The following is an 18,698-nucleotide window of genomic DNA, read 5'->3' on the forward strand; positions in this document are numbered from 1 at the left end:
CATCGTAATGATGAATAGCTCAGAGTAAATTACCTGTTAATACCACTAGTAGCCACTCTAGGGATCTCTGTGTACTCATGATAGATGTTAATGTATCTTAAACGTGGAAAATGTGTCAGCTGATATTTTATCGTCTTTGTGAGATTCCACTCAAGCAGCAAAGCTCTGGAAAGACAAATCCCCTTTGCATTAACTAGTACTGTATGTCCCAGTTCCTCAAGCCAGAAAGGAGAAGGTGCCTCTTAATAGCATTTAAGTGTATATTGCTGAAACAGTCATTGGATTACCAGCTTTTTTGTGGCAAGCTCCCTTTTCATAACAGATTGCTGTTTAAATTTTTTATTAAAAAGAATAGCCTGGAAGCCATTGTTTTTATCTAAAATAAGTAGTCTAAAACTATATTTATGGGTGTCTGTGCAATAATGGTAGTGAAGATGCCTTTATGCAAAATACAGTGCATCACTGTTTATCTGGGTATGTGCTACAGTGTGTGTACGAGTTATTCAAGAACAGTAGAGCAGAAAAAAAACAAAAATATACTTGTATGGATCTGTCCGTGGGCTAGGATGCATCTTTTTCGTTTGTGATTGACATTTTATAAAATGTTCTTTGTTAGCATCTTTTGTATGCTTTTGAATGAGGGGAGACGCCAAAGTTAATACGAATGCTTCATGATGTTAGGTAAGCAACCAGGATGTATCTCAAACGTGATGTGTCAATCAATCAATCGATCAAAGTTTTAGTTGTCGCATACACAGTTGTACTCTATACATTTGCATCAGTATTTCTAAGTATGCATGCGGATTTGATTTGGAATGGGTAATTGTATCATGTAGTTTTGTGAGTATTCACAGAACAAATACCAGATACAAGTACATTATGAGGACACAAATGACTTATGGGGGGGAGAAGTCTGCCTTTTGATCACCTGATGATTTGCAGTGCATCTCAGTTTAACAGCTATAACTTTTTTTGGAAAAGCTCACTTAATGCACTTTGGATTGTAGCTCGCTTTTAAGATCCTTAACAGGATGATAGAAAGGCCCCAAATATTGTGCTACCCTCCGTCTACTTGGCCAATCTGAACCTTTCCTAAACGTAAAGCTTTTCCTTATCTACAAAGTGTTCTTTTTTGTCATTGTGTGTGCTGGGCAGCCAGTTTGATTTACGTCTCAGAACGGTTATGAAGTTTGTACGATAATAAATTAATGGCTGCATAAATTATGTCAAGTGAATGAAAGGATATTCCAGCACCAATTATTGTCTTATATTTATGGGTTTTTCTAGTCTTTTTGGAACAATAACTCCAATTTAAGATCAAATTTGTTAAGACATGAGATGCTGCTTCACTACCTCATTTCCACAGGCTGTCCTGGCAATAATGCCTGTCAATCTGAGCCGATTTATAATCTCCTTGTCTCTGTGCTCGCAGACACCACCTAGTGGTTGGAAGGATCATTTCTAGGAGTTTATCAGTCTGGAATGCCACAGCTGTAAATCTCTGGAGGTTTGACCACTTAATTTGAAAAGCTAATTGTAATTCACAATAGCCTGGCATTTTTATTTAAAATTGTGACATGTGTGAACATTGTCAAGAAAATAGGGGACAAATAATAATGATTTCAGATATATAAAGTTTAAGAAATAGTGTTTACGCATCTTATTTTATTTGGAAGGAACACCGTTCTCTGATTTCTTTGTTCTGCATGGCCTAAGTTTGGAATTACCTTCTTTAATTTTGATGCAGATCTTCTAGCGAACCCTTTTGTAAATAAACTAATGACCACGAGAAAGCTATGGAGGAAGAAGCCCTGCTGCTTTAATGGAAACTGCCTTAGAGTGTCTAATTGTTAGAGAGTGGTTAGAGAGTCTGTTTTGTATGCAGACATGGGCGTGTTGCAGAGAAGTGGCCCAGATCAGCCTCATCTGCATAATGAAAGCTACCGTCATGTCCACAGTAGACGAGGCAGGCCGTCAAAGCGCTGGGGAGTCAGATGGAACGCTTACAGTAACTCCTTTTATTGAATTTTTATCTTAACCCTGGAAAGGGAGGGGGGAAAAAAGCTAAGGTTGCACCGCATGAGCAATGTGTTTCTCATGGGCGCTGAAGCAGGCTACTCTAGTGAGGGTTTGGTGTGCAGACAGATGGAATTCCTAGGGCTGCCCCTGAGCGCTGGCTCCAAGGAGAGCAGCCCGTCAGCTGTGTGGGCTGTAATGTTTCAGGCCATTTCTCACAGCTCCAGCCAGAAACCCACAAATGATCTGTTTGCAGCAAGTAGCAACTCAAAGGAGCCAGTTCGTCGTTGTACTCAAAACTGGAAGCTGAGGCAAATCCCACTGAGACAACATAAATAATACTAAAAGCAAAAAAATATCCAAAGAGCTTCTATCTTCTTCTATCTTGCAACAGCACTTCAGACACATTTACAGGCAACCCTACTATACTCTCTGATGCCATGCTTTTCTGGGCCTGGACTGCATGCGACTGAACACCCAAGTATAAAAAATGAGAACTTTTAGCTGTGGGCAGCACTTCTTGGACAGGACTGCACTACGGACCATATAATATGCATGGAGGTGGACAGACTGTTTTGGGCTTGAAGTTTGTATTCTTTATTGCTTGATGTAAAATGCTTTAAACAGACAGGGATATTAATAACTTGGATTTCATTTCTGTAAAGACTGTAGGATAGTACAAGCCTTATAAAATGTTAGAATAGAGGGCAGGATTACTTCTGTATGTGAAGTGTTTATATCCTATTCTGCTAAATCCTCAGTATCATAATCATCATCATAATAATCAATAATCATAATAATAAGAATAGCAAGCAAAGACACATGGATGCTTTTTCAAATATCTTCCCATGTGCTAGATCATTTGATCTCTTTGCCTATTTTCTGTTAAACCAAATGATTCATAGCTTTTGAATTTGATAGACTGATCTCCAGAGGACACAAACTCACCACTTTGATTTAACAGTTGCCTTGGTGAGTTTGCTTCACTACATTTGGGAACTAAATGGAAGCGAATGAGATGATTTGTGTGCTAGTATTGTGGGCTAAAAAGATCTCAAAATATAATGTTTCTTTTGTCAGGTTATTTTCTTAAAAATGATTCCAGTGACAAGTTTGAAATTTAAAAGCCCCAAGTTGTTTATTTTTTTTCCCGCTCATTTTCATCCTTTTACACCTCGTGTTTGTCTTTTCATTTCTGTTTGCCTTATTCACCTTTAAAGTCTTTAAATAATTGCACATCTTCCCATATGACAATGAAGAGAGGAACAGGGTTTTGCAGTCTGGTAACTAGAGTACAAGCAGATATTAGTGCCCTCTAGCCATAAGTTTGCTATCTCAGGTGCAAAGATCACATTTTGCAATTGTAAAATGATATTAATTTGTCTTTCAGGATGAGATTTGGATAATTGCGTTCTCTGATATGTTCGTGTAGATCTCCAAAGCATGTCTGTTTGAGGGTGGCTTAATTAATCAAAGCATTTGGCTCTACTTTTCGTATGCATGAGAAATAGCTGGGAAACTTTCAAAATATTTTCCGATTAGCACAGTTAAAGTTATGTCCTTAATGGCTATATGTCATGTTTTCCCTTCCAACCACATATCCTGATCAGGGTCTTGCAAATATCCTGCTTTTCACATTGAGATCAAATTGATATGAGCTTCATAGCAAAGAAGTATGTTTTTTTTGTGGTGCAAACTGTCAGGAGCTTCCTACTGTACGCAGCTACCCAAAACATTAAAAGTCCTGTTTTCTGAAGGGACTTTTACACTGCTGGGCCCTGTGTTTTCTCAGGATTGTGCTAGATGAGGGGGTCAGAGGTCGATGAGCTTCCTCTCAGCAGACTGCACACATACCATGCAGCCAATGGCCACACTGATACCTCTGTGCATGAGCAGAGTCCCACCAGACAATGCAAACTGGCCGCATTTTCTGCAATATTTAAAGTAAGCCACTGCAGAGATTTTCCCCTGGTTCTGGTTTATCCGTATTGCAGTGACAAGATTTTATTTATGGATCATTATTAAGGAGCCTGTGAGGTCACTTTCCATGTATGCATGATCTGCTTTTTGAGTTTGTCAGGCAGTGAAAGGGGTGTGACTTCTTCCCGCAGAAGCGCCCGTCTGTTTCAGTCGCGCCATATGTTCCCCAGCCCCAGGTGGGACAGGAAGCAGCTCTGCAAGAGGCACAGAGCTACGGCCTTCTGCTGCCACCAGCTCGTAGCTGTTCAGGAGAACCGTGTTCACAGATAGTCTCCTCGCACAAAGAATTTCTAACAGCGACAGGAAAATTCTGCATTTCACATCGCTGACATCAACACTGGCTTTCCAGCTGAGTCTACATGAATTTTTTTAAATGTGAATTCCACACAGACGGTATACGTGACTCATATTTTTATAGGCAAAGTCTTTCACATCCAAAAACATCTTACGCATTTTGAACTATGAATTTGAAAAGAAAACGTGCCTTTTGACTTGTGGCTCTGAATTTTATTTGTTGGTTAAAAGCGGAATTCGATAAGCTCAGCAAATTATCAGTGTATTTCTAGTCATGTAGGGAAGACCCAGACGTGCGTGTACACACCAGAGATTTCTCTTTGACTGGCAGTACAATAATTTAAGCATGACATTACAGATACCTATATTTAAAAATAAGGTTCTGAAACTTCCTAGTTTCTAATTAGCGCCATGAAAAGATAAAGACTGGTGAATGTGAGGACAAAAAAGCACTTTGGAATAAAGTGGAAATTAGCAATCATGAAAAAATATATAAAATGCTACTTTTACTGCTTGCTAGTTTGCATCAAGGTTTTTGCTAAGATGCAGCTGAGGAAGAATGTATGAAATAATCAAATTTTGGCCTGTAACTCCCCCCCCACACACGCACACACACACAAACTCACAGCCCGATGCTGACACAGGCCATCCATTCATCCACTTTCAGTACCCAATTATATTAAAAAACAAAACATATATACATGGAATACATGCTGCTGGTTGGGTTTCACTGGTCTGCGTTCCAGAAACAGGAAAAATAAATATATTATTTAGGCTTCAGAGAGCGGGAGCCCAGTTCAGCCCCGAGCAGCTCAGCTTTGCAATGAATAAGTAACAAGCAGGATGCTCTGAGAACAAGTGCATCTGATGGAGCTGCAAAGGAAAAGGCCCAAATTGTGATGAATCCAATCTGAAGAGCTGTCGTCTCCCTGGTAAAACCGAACAGTGATTTCCTCTCCATTGTGGGATATTATTTGGAGTGGAGCCTTAAACTAATTTTCACTGTCCAAAGTGATTCTAGGCACAATTTCTTTTGGCTCAGACAAATGATGATTACTGCTTCTTTTGCGTAAGGTTGTCTTTGATCCTTTCAGTGCTCATAGTATTTTTTAGGGCATAAAAGTATATGATAACTCTGGGGTTGAGTCTATATAATGGTTACTTTGGAAACATCAGCCTTTCACTGTAGGGTGTACGTAAGCTGATGCGAAACACCGCAATACACCGGCTGCTGCCCCGACTTTAAGGCCGCTGTGAGTCTGACGGCTGTGTAATTGGACTGCAGTTAGGTTGGAAGTTACACTACAGTGCGTTTACAGAAACTGTTCCTGAATACAGTTTACCGGTATGAGTCCAGTGTATTTTATAACTAAAGATATTTTCTAAAATGAATAGCTGGCCTGGTCCGGGTGAAAGATATAGGTTGCTTCAAAAATAATGGCCTTATAATACAGTTGAAATTGAAAAAAGTTATAGACACTGGGCCTATTTATCCTCTGCCATTCAGACATGAGGCATTTCAGCAAATCTGTAGGATTCAGCATTTTACTTTGCATTTTTTCATTAATTGGCTATTGTTGTGCACCGAATACAGAATTTATCACTTCATTATTATCTTGGAATCTTTATTAGGTTCACCACATGTAACAAACCTCCCTGAGTCTACAACACAAGATCTGCTAGTTATATTGAGCTAAAAACGCCACACGTAGTGCTTCTTCGGGCTGTTCATCGTTTTAGTTCAGCCAGAGATTGGAATAAGATGGCAAAATTGCTGAAACTGCCAGGTTTTATCAGCGCTTCTGAGTCTCGGCACGGTTCCCTGTGCCCTATATCTGATTCATTGTCTTCTTGTTTTTGAAGGCTTCCAATTTCCCGCGCTCTCTATCTATCCGTTATTGTCCTGGTGTGATGGGACCTCTTGGTCAGCTCACACGAGGCGCAAGTAATGCTTTGAAAGATAGCTGCTATTTTCTATTGTAGGATTTTCCGGTGACAAGAGTAACGCTGAGCTAAGGATCCTAAGTTTAAAAATTTATCTTCTGGAAAAAACTTTATACAATGTATGTTTTGTAGTTAAGCTTATGGAGGGGACATAAGACATAAGATGCTTTTGACATATGTGTCACGTGAATTTGTCGCTGCTCCTGGTGAGTGTTTGCATCTGCATTCATTTGATATTTAACCTTACCTCAAGAGATTTAATTTTAAACTTCTTTAACTTGACATCTATTCATTTAGTCGACGCTTTTATCCAAAGTGACATAGATGTTGAGGAAGCAAGGTCAGACAATCCTTTTAGCAGTTGGGGTTAAGGATCTTGCTCAAAGGCTCAACCGTAAAACCACTTTGCCCACTACAGGATTTGAACCTATGACCTTGCGGAGCTGTAATCCACTGAGCCACATACAGTACAGCCCACACTTTACTAGTTTCAGCTCTTAAAGGTGATTAATATTCTGGTACTCATAGCTCATCCATTTGACTGGTCAGATGGCTGAAAAATGGCAGGAGCTGATGAGGTAGCAGTAGCAGGTCTTGTGTTTTTCTAGCTGCAGCGAATGTCCATTGTGTCTCCATATTTCCATTGTTGAGCTCTCCGCTTGTGACAGGTGGTTTTCTGTTTTTCTTCCTAACCAGCTATCAATTTGATAGTGTTTTTTAGTATGAACTGTAGGAAAAAAATGGTGTGAGGAAATGAGCATCTTATTTCCTGGTAAATATGTGAGCCGGTTCCACCAATTCCATAACCGATTCGCATCGTGAGAAAGTGGCCCAGCTGGGGCCAGGCTAGACCCTTACTCAATCTCCATGGAAACGTCCACCCCAGACCTCATGCACAATTCATGCTGACCTTTCCCTCTCCGACGAGGCCCTCTGGAAGTGTGGCTGGGCCCCGGCTCCGAGTCGGCGGGCTCCCTCGACCCGATTGCATGTGCCTCCCCACCTTCCAAAGCAGGAGGGGCAGTTGTGTCGTAGAAACATGTACCATGAAATATAGATGAGGGTTAATGCCTTCCATAATCATTGGGGTTGGGTGGGGGGCAGACAGCAGACAGAGTAGAATGGGGCAGGCGAGAGCCTAATTGGCGATGGCCCCTTTTCTGGGAACGGGAGGGGAGGAGGGATAATTGAGTCATCTCAGCACCCCCTACCATAACACTTCTTGTTGGTTATCTCCACATCATAGCTTAGTGACGGGCTTGTCATTTTCTACATCCTTCGTTGCGTTTATATTTGGCGTATTATGTTGCCTTGACATCACACATGATTTATTTATTTTTTTACTAATTTCAGATTTCTCATATAAACAAAACAAATCCACATTTCAGTGTAGTGCTATTTACTCGGCCGTAAAAGGTTTGCCTGTCGGTAGAAGGTGGGATCGTCGTACAATGACAGGCAGCATTGTGACAGTGCGAAGAGACTCGGGCTTATGCGCAGTGACCAAAGCGGTCAGCACTTAGTTTATAATTACTAGTGTTCTGCATATGCTAATGTTACATCCATTCCATTGCCATAAATTACCCAAATTACCCGTAACCGTTTTAATTGAGATTTGAATTTCTGCGAAGAAAAAATTACACACGAGATAGATTTTCTATATATATATTTTTTTTCATTTTATCGTGAGATTGAAGGACTTCCCACAGGATAGATCTGATGAAAGCCTGGTTGTGTAACGCACAGGTGTCCCAAGTTGCTGCTGATTGCCCTTCTGTTTCATCACCGTCCTGTGGTGTATTTCCAGCAAACGAGTCCCCGCTGGGGGTGGAAACGGAAGCAGCCCCTTTTGCTCCTCGTCCACGGGCGTCAGCGGTACCCGAGGAGCGTATCCGCTAATTAGAGCCTGAGTACTTCCTCTTTTAGGCTGCCTAATAGGAGCCAGTGCCCCGCGCCATTGGCTGCAAACCAGGCTTTCACTTTAAAAGGCTCCATGATAAAAATCTGGGCTTTGGGGAGGGAGGCCTTTTCGTGGCAGTGCTGGGAGTGCTGGGAGTGCTGGGAGTATACTGGTGCTTCAGTGTGCAGGGAGTCAAATGGCACAGTGACTGGGAGTATACTGGTGCTTCAGTGTGCAGGGAGTCAAATGGCACAGTGACTGGGAGTATACTGGTGCTTCAGTGTGCAGGGAGTCAAATGGCACAGTGACTGGGAGTATACTGGTGCTTCAGTGTGCAGGGAGTCAAATGGCACAGTGACTGGGAGTATACTGGTGCTTCAGTGTGCAGGGAGTCAAATGGCACAGTGACTGGAGTGCTGGGGCCATCCATCTGTCCCCTGTGTGGGGTAAGTTTGCCTGGGGTAAGGGTAGCACAGCACTGCAGCTGTTCTTCGACCTCTTCACATAGCAACAGCACATAAGCAGGCGCTGTGCAGCCTTGCTTGTCTCTGTGCTACCCATTCATAGGTACATGCCACGGCTGTGTGTTCTTCGAGTGGAATTCTGGCATTAAACTGTCAGGGTTGGAGGTTTGAGTCTTGCCCTCATGACATGTGTGGAGTTTGCGTGTTTTCCTCGTGTTTCTCAAACTCCCTCCCATGGTCCCACATGCGGTTTAGCAAAATGGCATCCGTAGCGTGTCAATCTGTGCATGCGTCCTGCAAAGGGCTGGTGTCGTGTCCAGGAAGTCCCCCGCCTCGTGCCCCATGCCCGATGGGATAAGCTCCAGCCCCCCACCATCCCATACTGAATAACCGTTTACAGGATGCAGAGATAGATGGATACACTCTTTGGTATTATATTATGCTGAATGTTAAGTGTTTTGTTATCAAGATGTTATGACCTTGCAAATTTTCTTTTTATGCTTTTGATTTTTATAGTGTTAAATAAGTATTCTCATTTTAGAGTTATATATATGTGGCTCAGCTAAAAAAATGTTTTTACATCTCTGTTGCCACGTAATTCTAAATTATAGCTCTCGTGCACTGAAATTCCGTGTTTTCCTTGTGTTTTGTGCCTTTTCTACAGGAATTCTGGCTTCCCCCCCCAATTAAAATACTTGTCATTCAGCTGGCCTCTTTAAATTGCCCCTGTGTGCTTAAGTTTTCCACTGCAGTTCTGGATAAGTGGATGGATGGATGGATGGATGGATGGGTGGATGGATGGATTTGTGGATGGATGGATTTGTGGATGGATGGATGGGTGGGTTGCCTTTCCTTTTCCCTGCAATGCACTGCTTGCACTCCCCATAATGGTAGCTCCTACAGATGCTACTGTAGTGGACTCAGGCGGACCTGAAGGGACCCAGTGGGCGAGCAGCACATTAAAATCTGTTCTCAGCAGGTCAAAAACCCCAGTAGTAATATAAAAACCTATGAATAAATCTTGAGTTGTGTTTTATGGGTCAAAAAACATGAATACCCAGCACACCATTGCCTTGACTCAATCTCAGTGCTTTCTTTTAAGCATCATTTACATTTAGTAGCCTAGAGCACATTGAGATCGACCTAATCATGTCTGTTTGACTGTCTCCTTCATATAACCCAGCTTGGAACTCTAATTAATGCCTTAATGTACAATGGTCCTATTTTTCAAAATACCAGATCCCCCGGTTTTCAGCAGTTCCTCGTTAATAGCAAGCATGGAATCGGTCATTTCTTCTGGCAAAGGTGGTTTTTTACCGTATGTTTGGCGCACTGCATTTCAGCAGGTGTACGTGGGTCATTTGTGTCTCCATAGAATTCCTGGCTCTGGTGTTCGTAACAACAGTACTGAACTCCTTCAGAAGTTACATGTCCTAGTGAAACTAAGCAATGGGCTGTCAGTAATTTCATTTTGTACATGACTAATTGGGTAAAGGATCTGTAACTGCCGTAGCGGTTTTTATCGCCCATTGACAGGTGCCACCTTTTGGCTGTTTTAAGCGTAAATGAAGTGGTTGGCAGGATCTCTCTGTATGCTGCTACTAATTTAGTCACGGTTTTCGCATCTTTTTCACAGGTTTGGAACAGAATATAATGGTGTTTTTTTTTTTATTAATCATGTGTAATTTTTTATTGAGTAGCACCAATGTGAAACCATGTCTGTGCGAATGGGTGCCTCTTAAACTACTGAATTTATATTGTATCTGTGAGGAACAGGAAGCTCACAAAAAGCAGGGAAAACTCTGGAGGGCTCGTCAATGTATTGCAGGCCATGTGCACACACATGCTTTGTGGTTACCGTCCATTCATTCCTGTGGACGTGGCCCTAATCCCAACATGACGACCATAACCACTACTCAGCCTTAACTTTTACCATAAGTAAGCAAACCAAATTCAAGGCTTTTGTCATTTTTAGTTTTTCGATTGCGTTCACAGATATTTATAAAATTGAATTTCCTCAAAATTTTTACCACATTCCTCAAAGGTTTTTACCACGTTGTGGGGATATTTGGTCTCCTCAATATAATCTATGTATGACCCACACAAACACACAGTGGGCCCTTTCAGGTCACCATCAATTCGGACACGTACAAAGTCTGAAAATATGATCACAGTGTCACCCTTTTTGTATACATACATTTATGAGTAGCTTTACATTTTTACATCTGTATCTCTTTTGTAACATAATGCTTCTAAAAACAAATATACAATTTTTACCAAGCTAGCAAATTTTGATTACAAGGGTTTAGATCATGGAGCACCAGTAACATATTTAATATTGTGCAGGTGACACTGCCAGATCTGTATTCGAGTAATTCACACTTTTGTGTTGATGTGTGGGTTGTCGAATGAATTACATTTCATTGTGCTGTGGCTTCGTGCTCACACTAATATGTCCTGTCATCCAGAACCAAAACTAAAAGATTTTGTTTGTGAAAAGGTAGAAAAAAATGGAACTTCCCATGGCCTTCAAATGATATGCTTGTTATTGTATTAGTTGAGTTTATCACTTGTGTTTCAGTGGCTTTTTTTCTGTGGCTTACAGAGCTTCTGTCGTTCTTCCTGAATCCATGTAATTATCCAGTGCAGGGCTGTAGCAGTCCTGGACTTTGGCACTGCGCACGTACCGCAAATTAGATGCAAGTCCATCCAAACCATATATCTCTGGATTGTGGGGGGAACTGGAAGAGACAGAGGAAACCCCAGAACCACAGGCAGTCCAGCCACACACAACCACACACATACACAAACGCACAGGTGTGTAATTACATCTTTATGGCGACTCTCCATTCATTTCTATGGGGAAAACTCTAATCCCGATATGACAACCGTAACCCTACCCAGGCCAAACCTTAAGCAAAAGTAACCAAACAAAATGCAGGACTTGTAGCATTTTTAGTTTTTTGATTGCAGTGACAGATTTTAATAAAATTGAGTTTCTCCTGGTGTTGATCAAAAAAATCATCCCAGCAACGTCAAAATAACATGTTTTTTGTTTCTTTTTTTTCACATTTGTCCCCACAATGCAATATATACATAACCTCCACACAAGTACGCACACATACACACACACACACACACACACACACACACACAAACGAGTACAGACGCTCCTATACTTACGAACTTTCAACTTATGAACTTTCGGACATACGAACGAAGAGGACTGTAAGTCCAAATTATGTTCATTGGGCTCCTGTTTCCATTTTTTTTTTCTTCACACCAATTCCACCCAGTACGACTTCTGGCCGCTACTCCTGCTGCACAGCAGTGTAGCGTGCGTACTCCCAGCATACTAGTTCTTTGTACTTGTGTACACCCTTAAAATGATGTTGAATAACAACTTTTCAAGTTGCGAACTGCTGTTCGGAACATAGCTCGTTCATAAGTAGAGGAGCATCTGTAATACTGGAAATAGTAGGAGTACCAGAAGTAGCATTACGTAATATTATTATTACTGCTTTTTATTTCGATTGCCTACACCAAATAATATATTTCAATTCCTTATACTTTAACCCCTACCCAGTCCTAAACTTAACCATAAGTAACCAAACTAAATATGATACTTTAGGCATTTTTAGTTTTTTGAATGCATTCACAGATTTTTGTGGGGACCTGAAAAATGGCCCCCACAACACCAAAATAACAGGTTGGGTCCCCATAATGTAATATAAACATAATCCATCAACACACACACATACACAGGGTGAGACCAGACTCAAACCAGTAGTCCATTTTCTTTTATTTAAATATCTTTAATAGTTTGTGTGCCTTTGCGTGTGATCATTACCTTAGCAAAGGCTGATTCTTTTTGTTGACTCCATTTGTTTGTACCATATAATCGTCTTTTGTATTGTACAATTACTGTTGTTCTTGATCACTACCTAACAAAAAATCTTTAGTGCACTCTGCTTAATTAATACACTCCAGGTAAACAGGATTCCTCAGTGATCAACGAAGGATTTCTCTCTCTTTTAGTCATAAAAAAATTACAGTAACACTTTACGTGAGTTGGCGCAAATATAGTGCACACTTAATGCATTAATGAACCTGTAACTAATTGCTAGTTACATACTGATCCCATGTTCGTTCATCATTTAAACAGTAATGATAGTTTGTGTATTTCATGCGGGAACTATATTAGTTCATGACTTTGTCTTAAGTAGTAACTGAGTAACTAAGTTATTTGTGCCCCCAAATGTACAAAGTGATGATCGTCGTCGCCATACTTTTCTAGTCAGAGAGTATTTATTGTTTTCTTCAGCTGAGATACATGGGTCAAAAGCTGAGATGAAATATCATTCTCCTTGATCAAATTTTATCCCCGTTGCTCTCCCAGCATATAGAGAGAGACCGATGCCCCGACAAAGCAGCATGTTTAAGGATGTGTTTTGTGTTGACAAGGTATGTCCATCTGTAAACTCCCTCAAATGGAACTGTGCCACACGGGAAGTTCTCGCATTTCTGTCATCACAAGGAGTTTTTTGGATGTAATGGATAGACAGGCTGGCTGCACCTGGGGGAAAAAGAAACAGTGATGGAGATACACTGCATTCGCTGCTGAGGAGTATTGCAGGGAAAGAAGAAGCAAAATGCATTATCCAACAGCAGTCAAAGGAGAGCCCTCGTGTTGAATTACTCAATGGGCTTTAATGGGCTTTATTTTGAGAAACACCTTCTCCGCCCAGCATGGCCGCAGGAGGAGAGAAAAGAAGAAAATGAAGTGATTTATGATGCTATTGATCCAGGCAGCTGGATGTATCGATCGGACTGGTGTGGTGGGCAGCATGTGGTCAGAGCTGCACCTCACAGGGGAGTAGGTCCATTCCCTGATATGGATGCACGCGAGTGTGTCTCTGTGTTTTTGGTAAATTGATTGCGGTGAAGCAGATGAGGAACAGTGGCATTGGTATCAGCAGGACAATGACTGGAGCTTCGTGCCCAATTTTCAGGTTAAACATTTAAGCCGCGCTTGTTTAGTTACTGTCAGCTGTGTTCTGATTTCATGGTATTAAAAAAAGCTTTGGTTGATGGTGTGACCCAAGCACAATTTTTACACTTTTGCCAAATAGCCAACATTTTGAATGGGTTGGAATTAGTGTCGTCTGGCTGAGTGCAAGGTTTAGGTTAATATTAAACTTATTGGCTGTTTGATAAGCAATGACATGGAGACTAAGAGGGATATCTGCTTATCTGTTTTGTCCTTTTAACATCAGAAGAGTGATTAGATACGTGATGAGAGGGGATCCCACCCTCACTCTGTTCTCCTGTCCTTTGAGTGCATTTTATTTGACTAATTCAATTTACTTTCTTGGCCATAAGCATGTGGTTAGACGTCTCTGAATTGCCCATAGTGCTTTGCAGCGTGAACCATGTGATGGATTAGCACTTTCTGTGGGATGTTCTCTGCCTTTTGCACCGTGTTTCCCAGCCTACAAGCTCATGCAAGCTGTTTTCAAGAGTTTGCAAGGTCATGGCGACCCTCTAATGGATCAGCAGGAATGGAAAATACAAGGATGGAAGTTCTGATGTACTGGCGCGGTGGTTAACACTGTTGCTTCACCTTTTTGGGACCAGGGTTCGAGTCTCTGCTGTGGTTCCATGTGTGTGGAGTTTGCATGCTTCTTCCCACAGTCCAAAAATATGCTAAGGGGGGGTAATCAGATGTCAGGGAGGGCGCTTGGAGCTGGGACAGGATTTGTAAGCAACTGTTTGAGACAGAAGGACCTGGATTTCACTTAAGCACTGAGTTCTTGCTGTGTGCTGATTGGCCAGTCTCCTATAATCATGCATGTGTCACTAATGTTAATGTGAAACAGCTGAGTGAGTCTTTCAGTCAAGAGCAGAAACCAGTCAAAACACAAGAAGAACTGAACTATTTAGCCAAGCACAGGAGCCTTAAAGTGTTAAAGTAGTCTGCAAAACCTGAAGTATCTCAGACAGGAGGACCTTGACATAAATTATCTGGTCACCCTAGTTAAGGTGAATCGGACAGGAAGAGGGAATGCAGACATGAGAGCATAACAGATGGGAAGGTATGCAAGAGAGGCAAAACAATGTAGGGAAGCCAAAGGAAACTTACAGAAGGGAAGAGAGAGTCTGCTGAGGGTAGGGCGGTGAGGAGGAGAGCAGCGTCTGGAAGGCGTTGGAGGCCAGCTGAGAAGGAGCTTCCAGCAGAGGCTCATGGCAATGGATGCACTTCTGCACCATATGTCACATGCCTACTGAGCAGTTTGTTATTCACACATCGAGGGAAGAGGTGAGATTTTTGGAGATGCTGTGCTTGCGTTTGTGCTGAAGATGTAGAGTAAGAGAAGTGCTGTGTGTCCAGTCAAAAAAAAGTCTGGCTGCAGTGTAGGCTTTCTTACCGTCATGCCGTCTGCCTTTACATTCACTCAGTTTGTTTTATACTGTCCTGGTACAATTTCAAAGATTTTATTGTTTGTAAACTACACATGTAGTTGCCTTTTGGTTGGTAATGTCAGTAAAATCATTCCTGGTGTTCACGTGCCCTCCCTAGACAGTGGTGCTGAATGTTTTCCAAGCTTTTATAATCCACTGGAGTACAATAGTGAGTTGGATTGATTTGCTATCGTTATTTAGGCCTTATTACAAGGTCTGTGGGTGTCTTTTGTTCCAAAAACAAAGTTCAGAGTTGAGGTTGAGAGCTGGCATGGAATATTTAATGAACAGTAGGTAACGGAGAATGAGCAATCAGCGGGATTTTGTAGTTTAATATTTCCATTCAACCATCCATTCATACATCTTTTACATGATGTTTATTTACCACATGCTATTGCCCAAAACAGTCTAGAAGTGAGGATCATCCAGGCCTTGGAACAACTCTGACCTTCTGATCTGAGGTTCAGGATCCTAACTTGCAGAGTCACTTCAACACTTAACAACGACGGGGTCGTGATGATCCGAGCGTCTACCCAGAAAGCATAATGCGAGAGGTGTCAGTTATGAGTCCATTGCAGGACACATGGGTGGGTCTCAATACCAAAAACACAAAGATTGTACTTGTGGTCTTTTCAAGAGGGGTCTTGTTACCGTGCCTCCCAAGAATGAACTTGGGGCGCCGTGAATCATGGGATTGTTCCTGTTTGGGGAGGATACAGCTGATGTATCTTTGATATTTTGGGTGAGGCAAGAATGACACGCAGGGATTTTTATTATCTTCTGTACTTCTGTTCTTGAGTATTGGAACTGGTCTTCAGTAATGGAAGATGGTGTAAAACCGGTACTCAAGAACAAAAAGACAGTCAAGTACACATATTGAAAAACACCCAGACCGTCACACTATCAGCAATTTTCAGAGCATTGGTGTAGAAAAAAAATGTTGTCTCTGGGCTTTCAATATTTTGTGAGTTTTTCAGTTAAAGGGAGTCATTTTCTGTTTGCTCATGACATTCTGGTCACTAATCCTTGAGCATTCAGTTTAATGTTTATTTTTTATTAATTCAGGCATTGTTGTGTTTTTCCTCTTTTTGTAATATTATATGTGAAAATGCAGATCACCATGTAGGCTCATCACAGCAAACTGTGCTGCATTCAAAACTGCAGACTAAAACTGTATTGCCCTCACTGTTAAGAAGTTGCATCATAATTTGCTGTTTGTGAAATTTCATATTTCACTGGTGCATGTAACATCCATCCGTCCCTCAGAATGTTTGAATTTTGATTCATGAGGCATGAATTAATGCAGAATTTAATGGCCTTAACAAAATAATCAGTAATGACAAAAAGTACCTAAGAATGCATGGAGTGTGACGGTGAAGGCCTTTCTTGTTGTCACCCTTCTTCTCAATCCAACTTCACACTTCGGGCAGTTCTGTGACTTCTGTGATGGTGATGGCCTTGTTGTATAACATGCTGTTTTTCACATTTTTTTTCCCTTTTATATAAGTCCTGTTATTCTTAGACTTTATTTTCTTGGCAGTAATGAAGATGAAGTGATTTTCTTCATCCTCTCTCTCGCCTCCCTTCTCCTGAGACCCTGCTATCTCTCTCTCATGCCTGCTCTTCCTTTCTCTCATGCTCTTTTTCACTTTGCCAGCTTGGCAAAGAGACTGTGAGCATGAGTATAATTTAAAAGCACCTTCCCTCATTTTCTCCCAGCCCCCTAATTTCTCCCATCTTAGGCCTCACGCTATTCCATCTGCTCTCCACCCTGTTTACCGCTCTCCTGATTTCGTTCCTTCCAGTTCACTGCCGCGTTGCTCTGTCTCGCCTCTGTCTGCCGTAGTCACACCTGTGCTGTACATCTACCCGTATCGTCAAGCCTGATGCCTGTTATGATATTTATAAGTGCAATTTCCAAGCCTTATTCATGTCACCTCTGTTGTGTAGGATCACCAGCGATAGCTTATTATTTAACCAGACTCCATCAGGGATGCGATGCACATACGACGATCGGCCGCCATTGCTGCTGCACGTGGTGTTATTGCGTCGTGATGTTTGCTCTGATGAGTGACACCAGCGGGAGGTGGCAGCCAAATATAGCTGGGAGGCTCCTCACACCTAATGCTGAGCAGCAGCCATCGCTTGCAGTGGGCTGAATCTCACCCATTGTGGCTCCTGTATTTTTAAAGACTCTGCTTAGAAATGTTTAATTGCCTCTGCGTCTACAGAAGCGGGACATTCTTCATTTGAGGACATTTAATTAGGAATATCGGGTTGTGAGAAAAAGGTGGGTTGCTGGTAGACTTCCAGTAAACAGTCCCTGTATATGTTGGGGCCACACATCAGAAAGCCGTGGATTAATATAAGAATAATTCGACCTTTGGGCCCTTGAGCAAGGTCCTTAAACGTAATCGCTCCAGGGGAGGTCTGGCCCTGCTGTCTTACCTATGGTTTCATGAGCTGGCCTCCTGAGATGCTTTTCCAGCTGTCCTGAAGGTGGACCCACAGGTCAAACTCCTACCAGACCATTTTTGCTGTGTTTAGGCCAGGTGGCCAAGTCATGTGGTGGGACACTGTCACTCTCCTTTGTTTATATACAATAAATGCAAACGCACACACACGCACACACACACACACGCACACACATGCACACACACACACGCACACACACACACATGCACACACACACACACGCACACACACACACATGCACACACACACACACACACACACACACAGACATATCACTACAGTCATAGATATAAATGGCGGAGATTGTAGGGATTCAGTAATACTACCATCGGATATTAACTCCTATCTGCAGTATATATTTATAGTCTATAGATTAGACCTATTACTAATAATTTCGTTTTTTATTTTATTTGAATCTTTTTGGTGCTGTGTTTATGATATGAGTGTGGCACTGCACACGAATCCATGGAGCGGTTATGTTTGTACTTTTAGGCTGTCGGGGGATGCTCTGTGGATTTGGGGCAGTGTGCGAGAGAGACCCAGCAGACCAGTCCAAAGGGACCTGCGTGTGTAAGAGGACAGTGTGCCCCCTGGTGGTGGCACCAGTGTGCGGTTCCGACAACTCCACCTACTCCAATGAGTGTGAGCTGGAGAAGGCGCAGTGCAGCATGCAGAGGAGGCTCAAGGTGGTGCGCAAGGGGCCCTGTGGTGAGTACACATGTACCCCCCCTACCATTACAGACCTGCTCTGTAGCCTTTTCCCTGGCATGTCTTCTGCGTCATCCACACTGTCCTCTGTTGTATCTGCTGGACCTCACCACTGTGTTGAGATGTTTCAGTGCGAGTGTGCATCAGTCTCAGAACAATGTGCCTGCGGGATCGGTGTGTGTTCCATCATCATCATCATCATCATCATCATCATCATCATCATCATCATCATACAAGAGCCTTGGGACCTGTGGGCTTGCATCCTGAAGAATGGAACAGGACTGATGTGATCATCACTAAATGAAATCCAGTGAAGCAGTTTACACAGCATGCATTGTCCTGTACCTCCATGCTGCCCGCTTAGGTGCCGTGTTACCAATCACACTCAGTGATTGGCACAGCCCAGCATGATCCGTGCAGGTGAACATCTTACTGCATCATTAACGAGCCTTAAT

The 18,698-nt window shown here is 42.1% G+C and overlaps 1 protein-coding gene across 14 annotated transcripts in view; it reads left to right on the plus strand.

Moving 5' to 3' along the window:
- The window catches only part of agrn (agrin), a 188,766-nt gene that overhangs the window by 86,485 nt on the left and 83,583 nt on the right, over nt 1-18,698 (plus strand). For 12 of the 14 annotated variants that reach the window (XM_049022950.1, XM_049022952.1, XM_049022957.1 and 9 more), the window contains one exon: nt 18,028-18,243. The exons of the other annotated variants lie outside the window; for them this stretch is intronic. In XM_049022950.1, the coding sequence (XP_048878907.1) occupies nt 18,028-18,243 (216 nt within the window). The remainder of the gene's footprint in view (nt 1-18,027; nt 18,244-18,698) is intronic. 14 annotated transcript variants of the gene reach the window in all.

Source organism: Brienomyrus brachyistius, chromosome 8, assembly GCF_023856365.1.
Source record: "Brienomyrus brachyistius isolate T26 chromosome 8, BBRACH_0.4, whole genome shotgun sequence".
NCBI classification, from domain to species: Eukaryota; Metazoa; Chordata; class Actinopteri; order Osteoglossiformes; family Mormyridae; genus Brienomyrus; species Brienomyrus brachyistius.